The sequence below is a fragment of the Mirounga angustirostris genome, unplaced genomic scaffold, assembly GCF_029215605.1.
Source record: "Mirounga angustirostris isolate CCGP_5_RB_7025 unplaced genomic scaffold, mMirAng1.0.hap1 SCAF_14, whole genome shotgun sequence".
Lineage (NCBI taxonomy): Eukaryota > Metazoa > Chordata > Mammalia > Carnivora > Phocidae > Mirounga > Mirounga angustirostris.
Window position 1 is genome coordinate 72,651,530 of NW_026991722.1, and position 15,869 is coordinate 72,667,398.

The 15,869-nt window shown below is 47.2% G+C and overlaps 1 protein-coding gene across 3 annotated transcripts in view; it reads right to left on the bottom strand.

Moving 5' to 3' along the window:
* ATP6V0A2 (ATPase H+ transporting V0 subunit a2) overlaps positions 1-15,869 on the bottom strand; it is a 37,925-nt gene that overhangs the window by 8,799 nt on the left and 13,257 nt on the right. For all 3 annotated transcript variants that reach the window (XM_045887813.3, XM_045887814.3, XM_064578244.1), the window contains exons 7-14: positions 11,004-11,086; positions 9,367-9,460; positions 8,440-8,652; positions 3,667-3,817; positions 3,291-3,427; positions 2,841-3,028; positions 2,636-2,726; positions 180-298 (exon numbers count right to left, since the gene is read on the bottom strand). In XM_045887813.3, the coding sequence (XP_045743769.1) occupies positions 180-298; positions 2,636-2,726; positions 2,841-3,028; positions 3,291-3,427; positions 3,667-3,817; positions 8,440-8,652; positions 9,367-9,460; positions 11,004-11,086 (1,076 nt within the window). The remainder of the gene's footprint in view (positions 1-179; positions 299-2,635; positions 2,727-2,840; positions 3,029-3,290; positions 3,428-3,666; positions 3,818-8,439; positions 8,653-9,366; positions 9,461-11,003; positions 11,087-15,869) is intronic.

Here is a 15,869-nt window from a genome sequence, read left to right on the forward strand (position 1 = left end):
GAATCACTGCAACAGTCAAAAACCTGTATCATCACCACAGAATCAAACAAACAACACACCACCACACCAGCTGCTTCTAAGACCCATACAGTCTACCCTCAAGAAGCAAAGTTTAAGAAATACCAAGCTTAGCTTATAAATACTGCTTAAAAAAAAAAAAAAAAAGAATCTGTACTTACAAGTGGTTAAATATTCCCAGAATGACTCCAAAAGTCATGTGAATAATTCCTAAAATCACAGACATTTTCATTTTGAAAGAGTTTAGAAAAGTGAGACGATTTGTGGCCAAGTTCCAAATCTGAAGACAGAACAAAACAAGACAAGACATCTTTAACTTCCTTCAACTGCTTGAGGACACAGAGGGGACACTGAACAAATTTCCTACCTTAAATCAACGGCAGCTGTAGATTTAAAAAGAAAGCAACATTGCGACTTTCTTCTTGGAGCCTCTGACCTGAGAACCACTGATTTTCTTAAACCAGGGCCACAGACGGTTACAAACAATTCTATCTTTAACATAAAGTTCAAAGGATGCCAAATGAAACAGTGCTGTGCTTAAGGATCCGAGCCTCTGAGGCAATACTAAAAGGAAGCCCAAGAGAAAGAGTAACACAGAGTCCGGGGGGTGGGCAGTGCCCTTTGGGGACAGCTGGTGCCAGGGGGACACGTTCCAGGTCCCGGGGTCTCTTACTGGGCAGGGGCCGTACAAGTATGCATGTTGTAACTTCACATGCATGTTTTATACCTTCTGTGTATGTGCATTTTATAATAAAGTTTAACAGAAAGGAAGGAAGGGAGGAAGGGGAAGAGAGAGGGGAGAGAATGAGGGAGAGAGAGGGCGAGCCAGAGGAGGAGGGAGAGAGGAAGGAAGGAAGCAGAAGGGCACGAGCAGCCAAACCGCGCTGATGATAAGGCCCAGGGGCACTGGGTGAACTCCCCGTGGCTCCCTGCCCCAGCCCCTCCAGGGCCCGCTGGGACGGCTTCTTCACTCTCTGAAAAAATAATTCTAAAAGTCCCTCACTCGGGGGATTGGGAAAAGGGAAACAGGACCTCTTAGGACAGAAAGACTCCTTCTTTTTAAGTGGAAATAAGATTTTAGAAAGGACTTTCGGCTGCCTTCAGCTTGACAGTGTGGCGCCATGGAAGAGCCAGCTGACGGAGGTCACTGCGGGATGGAGGGTGGGATGGAGGGCAGGAGAGGGCAGGAGAGCAGGAAAACCAGCAACAGCGCCACCCGGCAACACGACATGGAAGTCTCTCTCCGACGACTAAGCTAAACACAACTGGGTACAGAACGATCTTTTAGGCAAAGAAAGGGGGAGAGAAAGAAGATGTATTTGCATGATCATAAAGAAACCTGGAGGAGATACAACCCCCGCAGTTCCCAGGTTGGAGCCAGGGGTACTGAGGGGATAAGGACAGGGCAGAGGAGACCTTTCAGAAGAGCTGGACCTTGTACATACACAAAGTACACACTTTGGGTCTATTTTTGAACCATATGAGCATAATGTTGATTTTAAAGTTAAACTAAGGCAAAAAGAAGCAGTGCCATGCCCCAGTCTCCTCCTCCCCCTCACTTGAACTTTCTTCCTCGGGGCCTTTATTCAGAAATGTTTCTTTCCTTCAAGCAAGGCCACACATTATTAGGAATTTGGCTGCAAAATGCCGTACCTTAAGAGAATTGTTATAAAAGTCTTTTCACGCTTCCAATTACATGAAGATGGAAGGCAACAACGTTGAATTATACAATTTATGTGTAGAGGCAAGAATGAACACACGATTCACAATTAAGAAGGCACTAGCTTGCAGAGCTCGGATGAAGGCATGCTGGACCTCTGTCATTCCGTTTTTTTCATTCCTGTACACAATTAGAGCACATGCCCCCGGACCAATTTTGAGCTGGCCTCTAAGCTCCCCTTTCTAGGGTGAGATTCCTCCAGAAGATGGCCGACAGTCCAGGGAAACAGTGCCCCAGCCTGGAGGAGGCCTGGTGAGGGCCTGGTGGGAGGAGGGCCTGGTGGGAGCCTGATGAAGGCCTGGCGGGGGGAGTGGAGGGGTTGGCTCACTGAGCGCTGTAGGGTCTGGGGTGGGGGTTGGTGGTGGGCAGCAGTCCTGGCCCCCTGCAGCTGCGTCTTCCTTTCCCTACTCCCAATACTTCCCATTTCAAACTACCTCCATAAGCACCCTGATAACTCTGAGCTCCCTTTCAAGCTCTAAAACTCCATACTCTTTCTTTCTAGATCAAAGGGTAAAAAAAAAAATAATAATAATCCCCACACACAAAGAAGAAATGTAGGAAGCAGCCTGCACTTAATGGCTCCTGAAGGGTTGGCTCTCCCTAGAGTAAAACAGGTCAGGAACCATGACAGAGTGCGGCTCCCCCTCTCCCCACAGACTCCTCCCGTCTGGACACTGACCCTGGCTTCCCAAATGGAGAGCTCAGCTTCATCTCCAAGCCAACTTCACTCGGGATGCACACGGGCCACAGCCGCGAGGCAGAAACCCCCAGGGCACCTTCCCCATCGTGTGCAACCGTGTGAGCCGTGCCCGAGAGTCTGAGGAAGCACTGTGACAATTAAAACCAGGTGGCACCACAGAGGAAGCCGCGATCATGGCGAGGAAAAAGCGCACTCACGGGATCTATGCCAAGAGGATAAGGGCCTTGGAACACTCCAGGAACGCTTGGGTCCAACTGCAAAACCCTGCTGTGCCTGACGATGGTGTCACTGTAACAGAGAGCGGAGTGAGCAGGCTTACGGACAGGAGGACAGAGGAGCCTCGCAGAAACGCTCTTCCCACCGAAAGCTCCTCTTCCCTCCGAAAGCTAAGCCCACACTTACTTCCAAAGCACCATTTTCCCGCGCTCCGCCGGACCGTGACCGGAGCTGTACATGGCGGACACGTTCCACCCGGAGCCGAACAGGTTGACCGACTTCGAAAAGCAGTCATTGTAGATGAGGCCCGTGTACACGGAGAACAGTCCCATCAGCAAGAGGATGTATCGGCCATTGAAAAACATGCGCATGATCTGTGAAAAGCAGAGCACAGTGAGCAGAGGAGGACCGCCGCGAAAATGCAGGAAGCGGCCCCGGCTCTGTCCACGCCCGCTCTGAACCACTCCGAGGGCCGACGTGACACAAAGGCCACAGGCCCACACCTCTTACAGCTCAGTCAGGGACGCTGACTGCCAAAACCCAATATTTAAGAAACGTTCTTGTTTAGTCAAAAAGAAGAAAACGACTACTCATCACCCAACCAGGTGTAACAGGCTGGAGTATCTATGCTCTTACCTCTTGTGACTGATTTAGTCTGGGATGGTTTTCATTTAACACCAGCAAGAGGGCAAATAAGAACATCACAAAGCCATGTCCGAAGTCTCCAAACATCACGGCGAACAAAAAGGGGAAAGTGATGATGGTGAAGAGAGCTGCAGGGAGAGCAAAAGAGACTTGATTCACCAGAGGCAGAAAATTCCAGTTAATCCAAACACTCAACCTTCTCCAGACTCCCGAAAGAGAACGGACAGGTTAAAATGAGCGCTTTACACTAAGCAAGATGACACAAAAGAGCCGTGAGCCTACTTTCCCAAATGTCTACTACATCCTTGCAGGGAGAAGCAGCTGCAATCAGACAAAACAGGAGGATTTACAAACTCAGACTTCCGACCTGGGTTCACTTCTCTGTAGCTCCCAACTCCGTAGGCGTCCACAATGTTCTGAAACCCCTCGGTGAACTTGTTGGTGCGGATTAGAGTTGGGGGTGTTTCTTTTGTTGGGATTGTGTTCATAAATGAGGGGATCGTAGCACCGCTCTCTCTCTTTCACATAAAAGAAAGAAAAAAAATTACTATCCAGGAGTTCATTCAACCAACACTGGCTCCCTGCTATGGCGAGGCTCTGCATGGCCCGTGGGGACGTGCGAACCACCACCCGGGGGTTCGAGGGCAACCGGAGTGGCCGCAGGAGTCAGGGAAGTCTTGGAGGGCAGCACTCGGGGGTGCGGTCTTGCAGAAGGAAGTGGTAGCCTGGCTGTGAGGGCAGGAAAGTGGACAGCAAGGCTGGGAATGACAGGGATATGTATATAAGGCAGTCTCAGAATCCTAACATAAAACTGAAATTTAACCTTTTATCTGGTAAAAATGTTCAAGCGCAATCTGGAGACAACTACAACATTAGCTAATAAAACCAAAAAATAGACGAGAATAAATCAAAATGTCAGCATTAGTACAACAAAGTTGTATATATAGCTTTTTCCTGTGTTTACAAATCTTCAGAAATGTATTTATTTATAATGGGAGGGAAAACTTTTTTAAATAAAGTAAAACAGGTAATTACCAAAAATTCGATTTTCCAGTCAAATTCTATTTCTTAGGATACTGCAGGTAAGGGGATTCTGGGAAAATCCCAAATGGAGGTGTAGTTTTGAACCTCCCCAAATCCCCTCAAGAGCAGACAGGGCAACCGGAGAGCAAAACCAAAATCCCACAGACAACATTTCTCTCAAATCCACGTCCGCACAAGCCACAAAATGCAAATGGGTGGGGACAAACTGCTGAACACAACAACACCTGCACGGTAAGAGCCTCTTGACCAGAGGAAGCGAGGGAAGCAATGTGGTTTGAGAGACCTGAGGAAGAAACATCCCAAAAGAGTCAAAAGCATTCCCTGGAAAGCACAGCAGGCCAATTCAAGAAAAGCAGCTGGAACTGGGAAGGGTTCTGTCCAGTCCCAGAGTGGGTGAGTGAAGGGGCCCACGGGAAGTGAGGTCTGCGGGGTAACAGCAGTCCAGCCCCCCCGAACTTGTGGAACAGACCGGCCAGGGTGCCCTCCCGCCACGGGAGCCCTCCACTGATGAGAGACCCGGGAACGAAACAGAAACTGAGCAGGGCAGGAACAAAAGAGATAAGGAAAGAGAAGGTCCAGGTAAAAGAGGAAGAGAGGAAGCCTTAGGTCCAGGAGCTAACACATTTTTGATCCCTGATCAAAAGTATTAAAGAAAAAAATTCTGTGAAGTTAGGAAAGTGATCCTGAATCTGCCCCCTTTTAAAAGTCCCTTGAGTATCTTAAACATGTTCTGTAAAACTAAGATATAAATAGATGATGTACTTACATTATATGTAATGTATGGTTACTTTTAGTATCTTAAAAATACGTTCATACATATGAATATATATTATGTCTAATACAGAATTTCCTTGAGTATTTAAACATGTTTTCAGAAAACTAATTACATTTTAAAGTGATCAAAAGAAGGATGGAGGTCAAAACTTATATAAAATTATAGTAAAAAAGAAGACTGAGCAGAACAACATCCTTGTGGACAATGAAAGCATGCCAGAAGGACATGTCCACAAAACAGACAAAAATTTAACTTACTTATTTCAAAATGAGCAAAAAAAATTAGGAAAATAATACATAATATGAAAAAGCACCAGAAAGCAGAATTAGAAAGAGTCAGAAATGAGGTAATAGAACTCAGAAAGGAATTAGAAATAAACGAAAAAATATTCTGCAACATGATAAAACTAGAAGGAACTCCCAAGGTGAACAACTTTCCTAGTAATAAAAGCCATAAGAGAAAGAGGCGAAAGAATAGAAATTTTTAAAAAATCAAAAAGAAGAAAAAAGGACTCAAGAAAAAGTGACAAACACTGAAGAAAAGCAAAGAAGGTTCAACTGAAACATAACAGCAGGTCCTGAAGGAGGAAACCAGGGCAAGAGAACAGAACAAATACTAAAAAGCATAATTCAGAAGAACTCTTCTGAAACTTTTTTTAAAACTATATATTAAAAGAATCACTGAGGGGCGCCTGGGTGGCTCAGTCGTTAAGTGTCTGCCTTTGGCTCGGGTCATGATCCCAGGGTCCTGGGACCGAGCCCCACATCGGGCTCCCTGCTCGGCAGGAAGCCTGCTTCTCCCTCTCCCACTCCCCCTGCTTGTGTTCCCTCTCTCGCTGTGTCTCTCTCTTTCAAATAAATAAATAAAATCTTAAAAAAAAAAAAAAAGAATCACTGATCTCTACCTCTGAAACTAATAATACATTATATTTTAACTAATTGAACTTAAAAATTTTTTTAATTAAAAATAAAACTACAGGGGCACCTGGGTGGCTCAGATGGTTGAATATCTGCCTTCGGCTCAGGTCATGATCCCAGGGTCCCGGGATTGAGCCCCACATTGGGCTCCTGACTCAGCGGGGAGCCTGCTTCTCCCTCTCCTTTTGCCTCTCCCCCTGCTCATGCTTGCTCTCTCTCTCTCTCTCTCTCTCTGTATCTCAGATGAATAAATCAAATCTTTAAAAAATAAATAAATAAATAAAACTACATATTAAAAGAACACACTGTATATCTGAGACTCCCAACCCAGAATGGCCATATCAAGACATATTCTAATAAAATTATTGGCCTCCAAAGGAAAAAAAAACTCTTAAGCACATAGGCAAAGAAAAAAAAAAGTACAAAGCTTATAAGGAAAATTCAATTATCAGCCTTGTTGTTAGCAACACCGTGCCAGAACAAGATGGACTCACATGTTAAGACACCCACAGAAAACAAAAACAAAAATTTCAAAAACACGAGCCAAGGATTTTATTTCCAAAAAGCAAACTTCCAGTAATAAAGGCTGGAGACATACACTTGAGAACTCAGGGAGTGCTGTTCCCGGGGGCCCCGCGGAGGACTCTTGGAGAACACGCTTCCAACAGCCAGAACAACAGGAGTTGCCAGCATTAATCTGGCAGTCTGCAGGCCAGAAGCTCCAAGTGCCCCACCTGAAGCAGGGTGCTACAGGCCAGGAGCTCTGCACCCCAGCACTGCTGTGTGTCCCCATCAAACGCCATCTCATTGGCAGCTAAAAAGTATCTAGACATCAGCCAACCCACAGGTCCTCGTGACGCAGGGCACTTAGCTGGTTTTCAGCAACACTAGGAAATGTTGTAATTGGCTGGTTATGCCTACGAAAGCCAGCCCTCTTCCAAGAAAACTAAAAGTCTATTTATGCCATCAAAGAATTACGTAAGGAAACAAGGTGACTTAGAACAACAAAAAGAAAACCCATATGAAAACTTGTTTCCTGGGGTGCCTGGCTGGCTCAGTCAGCAGAGCAGGCGACTCTCGATCCCAGAGTCGTGAATTCAAGTCCCATACTGGGTATGGAGATTACTTTAAAAAATTAATTTAATTAAAAAAAAGAAAATTTGTTTCTTTAACTGTCACTTGAAATATGTAAACCTGTTATTTCCATTGAAGAATTGAGTTTTGATGTAGAAAAAAGCCCTCATGGGGACGTGGGAGACTGACCCCAAAGCCTTGGAGCAGGAAAAAGCACATTCTTCAAAGTTACAGCAAAGTTCAATTTGCTGTAAGAGCAAATTGATAAGTTCAACTATATTTCACAAAAAACTTCCGCATGAACAAAACAAGCCAACAGAAACATCAAAAGATGAGTGACGAATTGGGGAAAATATTTTTGTTCATATCATAGACAAAGAGCCAACAGAAACTAGTAAAAGACTAATAACTCAGCAGAAAATGGGCAAAGCATAGGAACACAGAGCTCACAAAAAAAGGAAAATTCAAATGGCTCCTAAACAGAAAAGATTTTCAACCTCTCTCAAAATAAGAGAAGTGCAGGGGCGCCTGGGTGGCTCAGTCGTTAAGCGTCTGCCTTCGGCTCAGGTCGTGGTCCCAGGGTCCTGGGATCGAGCCCCACATCGGGCTCCCTGCTCAGCGGGAAGCCTGCTTCCCCTCTCCCTCTCCCCCTGCTTGTGTTCCCTCTCTCGCTGGGTCTCTCTCTGTCAAATAAATAAATAAAATCTTTTAAAAACAGAGAGATGTGCAGCAGCTGGCAATATCTATCAAACTGATCCGGCAACTCCATATCTGGGACTCTCTCCTGCATACGGATCAGGTGGCAGTCACTGCGGTGGTCGCATCACCACAGACCACCTAAACAAGCAGGGAACCGGTGTGACAAGCCATGGTACATCCACACAGTGGAACATTAAATAGTTATAAAAAGTAGGGAAGTTTTATTAGGCGAAAAGAACAGTATGAATGAATAGCATGTAACCCTTCGTGAAGAGAAATATCCATTCATACGTGCTTATCTATGATTAAGAAACTCAAAGACCTAACAGGAAGCAACGGTTATCTTTGAGGCAACAGGGTAGGAGGAAGCCACTCCGCCACTGTGTCTTTTACTTTACATATATAAAGTTTTACTTTTAACCACGAGACTCTATTCCCTACTCAAAGAACACATGCAAGATGCTCGCGCCTGCGCACAGCTCGGATGGCTGACTCTCCAGAACTCTGGTTCAAGAGAACAGTCAGCTCAGTGTCCTCTCACCGCTCGAGGGCATTCCCACTTTCTTCCTCCGGCTTCCCTAGAGCAGCCCAGTCCTTCCCTCTGGTCCCGACCCGGCCACGGCCGCCTTACCGACCCCTCCTGGAGCGCCCGGCGCAGGTCGTGCAGGTCGGCCTCGGGACACCAGACTTCAGCGATGAGGCACTTGTTGGTCACGTCGAAGCTGCACATGTTCAGCATGTGGTAAATGGCTTTCATCTTCTTCACCTGGATGACGTGGCTGTAGACGGATTCGGCGGCTTTACACAGCACTTGCCTTAAATAATCCTCGGTTTTGTGAAGCACCTGGGTGGGAACAAACTCAGGCTGCCAACACTGCGGGCACTTCTCAGTATCTGTCCGTCCGCACCTGGCCCTCCGGGGGGCAGACACGAGAACGGTCTGTTCCTTCTCTTCCTGACCCCCAGTACCACCAGGAAGCGGGCGGAAGCCCAAGCCCCGCCGATCTGAGGCTCCCTCTGGGGAGCTGCCCCTCCAGGACACCACCCCAAGGGGACAGGAACTGGTTAGATGGCACCATCGGGGTGGCAGCACAGTGACCTGGCTGGGCCCACGGAGCTCCCCTCTCTTGCCATTCCCAGCCTCAGCCCAGCTCCCTGTCAACCCTGAGAGCCACCAACTCCACCCCATCACACATGGCCTGAAACCCCTTTTGCTTAAGTGGGTCGGAGTCCACTTCTTGCCACCAAGAGCTCTCACTGATAGAAGCAGAAACATTAATTAAAGTAGTGAAAGCAAAATAGCCAGCACTTTAAACAGACTGCTTGTCTCCTGTGATGACCAGAGAATCTTCTCTAAAGTCCCATCAATAGCACCTAGATTTCTAACAGCCTGCTAAAATAAAACTTGCATGAAGAGGAGCAAGGTAAATGACACGCCTAAAACATCTTGATTTGTCCCCAACCAAAATTTTCCACATTAAAAAATTAGAAAGTAAATGGATTTGTAAAATGTTTTACACACCTCAGATAAGGAGGCAACCGTTGCCCGTTTACTCACAGTGTAAAGATCTTGAATCCGGGTATTTAGTCCCTCCTGAATCTCCTTCCGCTCCTCAGCAGTGTTTGGGTAGGGGTAAACATGGCAGTGGTAACTAGAAGACAGAATTCAACAGTCGCATGTCCAGTGGGACCAGAAGAGGCTATACCAAACACCAGAACTAAATTCAGTGTACCAGGTGGGCACATCTCCCTCCAAAATGGAATAAAAGCAGCCCTCTGGGAGAAAAAGGTGCAGACACGCACGGGCCCACAGTGAGGCCTCGCACAGAGACACTCAACAAATTCTGTCTACAGGATTCAACAAATTTAGCAAACTCTCTTGGTTCCATGCTCCATTCCTGCCCTCCCATCCCCGGAGCTCGCTTCCAATTCCTACTTTCTGAAATTCACCACCATCCTTGGGCTGGGAATCATTAAACAAGTTTGAAACACAAAAGCAAAGAACACACAACAGTAATTACCTTTAAAAGAAAAAGAAAATGGAGGGAGGAAGGAAAAAAAAAAGCTCCGGTTTCCCAGCAACTGCCTTTGACATGCGGTGCAGTAAACCTCTCCCTCCCCTCCCAGGGCCCATCTCCTGGGGGCTGCACGGCACCCCAACACACCCCAACACACCGGGAGCGGAAGCTGCACCTTTCCTCCTGCAACTCCCATCCCCCTTGACATTTTTATGCCATACTTAACATTTTAAGTTCTGACTATTAAAATTACTCACTCTAGCCTTATCCCAAACAACACTATCTATGAAATCATAGGTTTGTATGCTGGTTATACTTTTCCTACTGTACATTAAAATAAATACATATTTATGAAAATAACAGCAGGTTCATCCACATAATACCTGAAATTGCTGTCCATACCACCAGTGACTGAGAATCAGCCTCTGGGAAACACTTTCCAAAGGAAATACCCGAGCCCCACCCAAGCCCCCACAAGAAACAAGGCCATCTAAAAACAAAGGGCATTCTTTTGACATTTTTGTTTGGCTTCTGCTTATTTTTCCACTGTTGACGAGACTACATCACAGTGAGATTGTCACAGCGACACTCATCGACACTCCTCGGCTGCGGCTGCGCTGGTGGCTGCCGGTGGCTGCCGCTTGCTCGGGGGGGGGCTCCTCGTCTGTGTCGCCTCAGGCCTGAAGCCCACTGAGGGAGGGAGCCTGGCCGTGGTGGCTCGCCAAGCTCGCCCAGCACGTGGGTGGAGCCAGACTCTGGGTCCAGGCCCTGAATCCAGGCCACGGTGCACAAAGAAACCTGCCGACTGTTGTTCGGCCAAAGATGAACCAGATGCTCCGTGATGAGAGACGGGCCTCCGTGGAGCTCAGTGCAACACAGAGGCACAAAATATTAAAATTCGATTCTTTCTCCAATTATTCTTAAGCCCTGATTCCCAGGGAGGAAATAAAACCTAAGAATGTTATTAAAAATGGTCTCTACTTCTAAAGTGTCTTAAGTAGAACACTGGCAAGAGAGATGACTAAATGTTTAAAAACATGGTTCTACGGCGAAGACATAAAACCAGACACAGCAATCTTTGCACCCACTGCATTTCCCCTCAAACACAGACGGATATTTAGGGAAAACTAGAGGCCACTGAATATAAGCAAATAGATGAAATGTTTCTTGTTCTTACCAATCACATATCTTCTTTACCTTGTGGCCAATCTGCTCTCCCCAAAAGGATATTAAAAACACATACCATTTTATGACTTCTCCCTAGAAGAATAAATCGGGATCATTGTTACTCATGTGTCCGGAACTCTTGAGAACTCTGGCATCCCAAACTCTGTCACAAGTCAGCCCCTTCACCCCCGCAACAGGTGCAGCCGCCCTCAGGCCCCGCAGACTCCGCAACTGCGCCTAGCCCACCCCGGCCACGTGTTCTTCACCCTAACATCAGTCCTGGCAGTGGTGTGGGGTCATTTACAGACACACAGAGCAGCCCAAAGTCTCAGTCCCCGGATGCGCCTATTCCAGCTGAGGTCACACGGGGCGGCTCTCTGCCTTCTGGTTCCACATCATACGGTAAAAAAGGGGCCTTGTCATGGTTTAAACATGTTTTTCACACTTTTGCGCTCTTTGTTGGTGGTTTCACTATCTAAAATGGTCCTCGGGTGTAATGCTGAAGTGCTAGCTAGCTTCCTGGGCCCGAGAAGGCAGTGATGTGCCTTACACAGAAAATACATGTGTCAGATAAGCTTCCTTCAGACGTGAGTCATAGAGCTGTTGGCAGAGTTCCATGTTAATGAATCCATAATACATACTGAATAAGAAACACACATAGAACAAGGTTATTATTGATCGGTGGACAAAAATGTGAGCAGAGGCTCCCAGAAACCTAACCCTGTATTTCCCCTGGTACAGTGGTTCAGTGTCATTAATTCAAGTGTTCATGGAGACCTTACAGAACTACCATAAATACTGAGAAATAATTCTACAAATAAAACTGAGCAGGTTTTTGGCCTATTTGCCAGGCTCTGTTCTAGGTGCTAGGAATACGGAACTGAACAAAAGAGACAAAAATCCCTGACTTGGGAGGGGTGGGGATGTATCCAAGTTGGCAGCAAGAGACGCAAAGAAAACACACGGTCCACCACATGGAGAGAAGTGATAAGTGTTCCAAAGGAAACAGAGCTGGAGGAGGTGAAGGAGGGCAGGGGGCTGGGGGCTGTGATTTTAAATAGGGTGACCAGAGAAGGCCTCCCTGAGAAGGGGACATCGGAGCTTAAAGGGGTGAGGGAGGGGAGGGAGCCGTGTGGCCACCGTGGGAAGGCCTCCCAAGGCACAGAAGAGCTCACGGAGAAGCAGGTTCAGGGAAAGCAAGAAGGTCAGCACGCTGAAGGGGTGTGGACAGGGCAGAGTAGTAACACAGGTCAGACATGCGATGAGGCCACAAGAAGTGACACTATAAGGCTCTGGGCGTTTTGCCAAGTGAGACGGGAAGCCACCGGCGGGTTTTAAGTGGGGAAGTGACATGATCTGACTGAAGTCTTATAGGAATCGTTCTAAATGCTGGGAGGAGAGAACACAATAGGACAGCGGCCGGGGCGGGAACTGAAGACAGAGGCTCCTGCAGAAGGGAGGTACTTGAGGTGTGGATGCTCATGTCCTGGAGCAGGGTAGTGGCAGTGAGGGTGACAAGAGAGACCAGAGTCTCTTCCTATTTAAAAGACATGGCCAATCACCCTGCTACAGGATTAAACATGAGGTCTGAGGAAAAAGAGAAGAGTCAGGAGGACCCCCAAGGTTTGGGCCTTGGAGTCGGAAGGATGGAGCTGCCACTTACCAAGATGGGCAAGCCTGGCAGGGCAGGTTTGGAAGGAAAGACCAAGAGTCCAGCTTTAGGCATCAGGTGCAAATGTCTTCCAGGGATTTTTTTTTTGTTTTTAAGATTTTATTTATTTATTTATTTGACAAAGAGAGCAAGAGAGCACAAGCTGGGGGAACAGTAGGAGGGTGAGGGAGAAGCAGGCTCCCCGCCAAGCAGGGAGCCTGATACGGGGCTCGACCCCAGGACCCTGGGATCATGACCTGAGCCAAAGGCAGACACTTAACCATCTGAGCCACCCAGGCGCCCCATCTTCCAGGGATTTAGAAGAAGACCTGGAGTAGCCAGTTAAATAGAAAAGTCTGTTTTTGTGGGGAGAGATCCAAGCTAGAGATAAACATTTGGGAGGTAGTATCTAAAGCTGTGAAATTATATAGGATCCCTAAGGGCAGAGAGAGGAGAGAAGCAGCCCAAGAACTGAGCCCTGGGCCGCAAAAGATGGGGAATAGGTCAGGGATCCTCAGGGAAGCACAGGCAGGTGGGTCCCCACGGCAAGAAGACAGGATGGTGGGGGGAGGAGGAGATGGCCTATGTGTTTGGGAGATGGGTTATGTTGAATAAATAAGTAAACTAACTGCGCAATTCATGAAACACATTGAGGATAACGGGAGCCAGATTTCTCACTGTCAGAAAAGAAACTACAAACACATGAAAAAGGTTCAGTCTAGAAAGAACCGATCGGAATTTTAAGTTACAGTTTGAGCACGTGGTTTTATAATCGCTAAGCACAGGTAGCCACAGAAGTGGGTACAGCCGCGTGCGTGTGTGCGTGCACATGCGCGTGTGCACACACACGCTCCAACCGCTCAGACGGCCCAGGGGCAGCGACACTCCGCGACCTGATGAGCACTCGAGCACCCAGATCTTTGTAAACACCGTCCTCCGCTAAAAGGCACCAGCGGTCCTTGGAGAAATGGCCGCTTCCAGGCTGAGGTAGGGAGAGCCCAGGATGAAGCTGGCACATCTTCCGGTGCCAGCAAGGAAGGGACTACTCGGTGGACGCTGACAACAGGCCAAAGGACACAGGGACAGGCACGAAGGGATCCTCAGCAGCCAAATCAGGGACAATTTGGGCGTCGAAATAAATAAGGACCGTAACAAATTACAAGTCATTAAATACAATGGAAATCCACAAGTCCACGGAAGCGAGAGGGGGAAGCCCGCCTTCCGAGCAATCACTAGTAAGTATAGAAGGAATGAGGACCACATGGCAACCACGACCGAGGTGATGGATTCAGGAGAGTCATCCATGGACACTAAGCCTGGTGGGCAGGTTGGGGAGGCACGGGACACCAGCACAACTTGGAAATTACTAATCCGTCACAAAGGGCAACATGGTGACATGAAGGTGGAGAAACCCAGCAGACACCAACGTGACAGATGGACATCACGTGTCACCTGGTAGGAGGTGCTGAGGTGGCCAGAGAGACACTTCTAAGGTGTTTCCTGCCAAGAACACATGGCCCAAGTCTGGTCGTGAAGAAACATCAAACTGCCCAGAGGGAGGGGGTCGGCCCACGGGATGGGATGCCTGTTCCCGATGCTACTACAGGCCCAGGGAGGGAGCTGGACTGGGAAGGAAGGAAGAAGAACCTCCGGGAGACGAGAACGGCATGTTTGGATCGGACAAAAGTGTTGCACCTGCGCTGGTTTCTCATGGTTGGGAGGCCCCTTGGTGCTTGTGTAAGAGCGTCCATGCCTGGGGGCACACACTGGAGTAACTCAGGGGTGATGGGGCCACATCTACAGCTTCCTCTCACCAGGCGTGCACAGAGCACAGTGAAAATGGGGACAGACTCACAGAGAGAGCACATGGCTGATGGAGCCAATGTGGGAACGTGGAAACGACTGGGAAATCTGGGTGAAGGGACACAGGTCTCTGTTCTCTTCTGGCAACTTTTCTATAAACTGAAATTCAAAATAAGTTATTGAAGAAACTAAACTGGGGGGAAGAAAGAAATGGCATTTACAGCAAACCTGACCTCGAAGATTCCATAACAATTTTATTTTATTTATTCGTTTTTTTAAAGATTTTATTTATTTATTTGGCAGAGAGAGACACAGCGAGAGAGGGAACACAAGCAGGGGGAGTGGGAGAGGGAGAAGCAGGCTTCCCGCCGAGCAGGGAGCCCCATGCGGGGCTTGATCCCAGGACGCCAGGATCATGACCTGAGCCAAAGGCAGACACTTCTCCCAGAAGACTGAGCCATCCAGGCACCCCTCCATAACAATTTTAAAAATAGTACTGGGTCAAGGAACACAAACACCTCAGGCGTAAGATGGAACAGGGACAGCACACAACATAAAATACAAATCATTAAACCAAGTGAGATCGCCTGAGTCTAGCTTCGATACAGAGTGGTCAGCACCTAGAAACGAGACCGACAAGGAGGAGATAGCTAGAAATACGCTCTGGAGGCTGTAATAACGCTAAGGGACCAGATGGTCAAACCCAAAAGGCACTAAACCTGACACAATAAACAAATCCTAGAACCTGAGTACCAGGTGCCAAATCAAGTACCTGTATCTTCTCCAGAACAAGCACTAGAAGAACACATGCTGAAATGTCAACAGTGGCCCTCCCTAAACGGGATCACAGGGGTTGATTTTCTCATTCATGTTTTTGATATTGTTCCCAATTTTCTGCCACAAGCATACATTTCCTTTGTAACTATGGGGAAGCTGTATTTTCAGGATAATACTTCTCTCTAGTCCATTTCTCTGTATTTCTTCACAGACATTCAATGCCCTTTCACATATTTGGTAGGAACTCAGCACAAAAGAGCTTAGAAATATATAGAAGTTTTTCACTTTAGCAAATGCTCTGCATAAGAATGACTGACAGGTTTTCTCAATAAAGAAGAAGCTCAGAGGAACAGGTAAATGCTACCACAGGACGCTTTCTATCTTCAGCTTTATAGACAGCGGTCATAAAGTTCACAGTAAAGGACAATTAACAGATGGCTCCTGGCAGTTACAGGAGCCACGAAAGAGTAGAAAATATTACAAGTGTATGGTTAATGAACAGCTTGACTGATTAGATTTTCACTAGATTAAATTTGTGTGGCTCATACAGGCTAAATCTTATGAAAGTCCATTTCACAGCCAAACTCCTCTTTATGTGTCAAAACTATGGGACATATATTCATCTTGCAGCCAAAATTCCTGAGG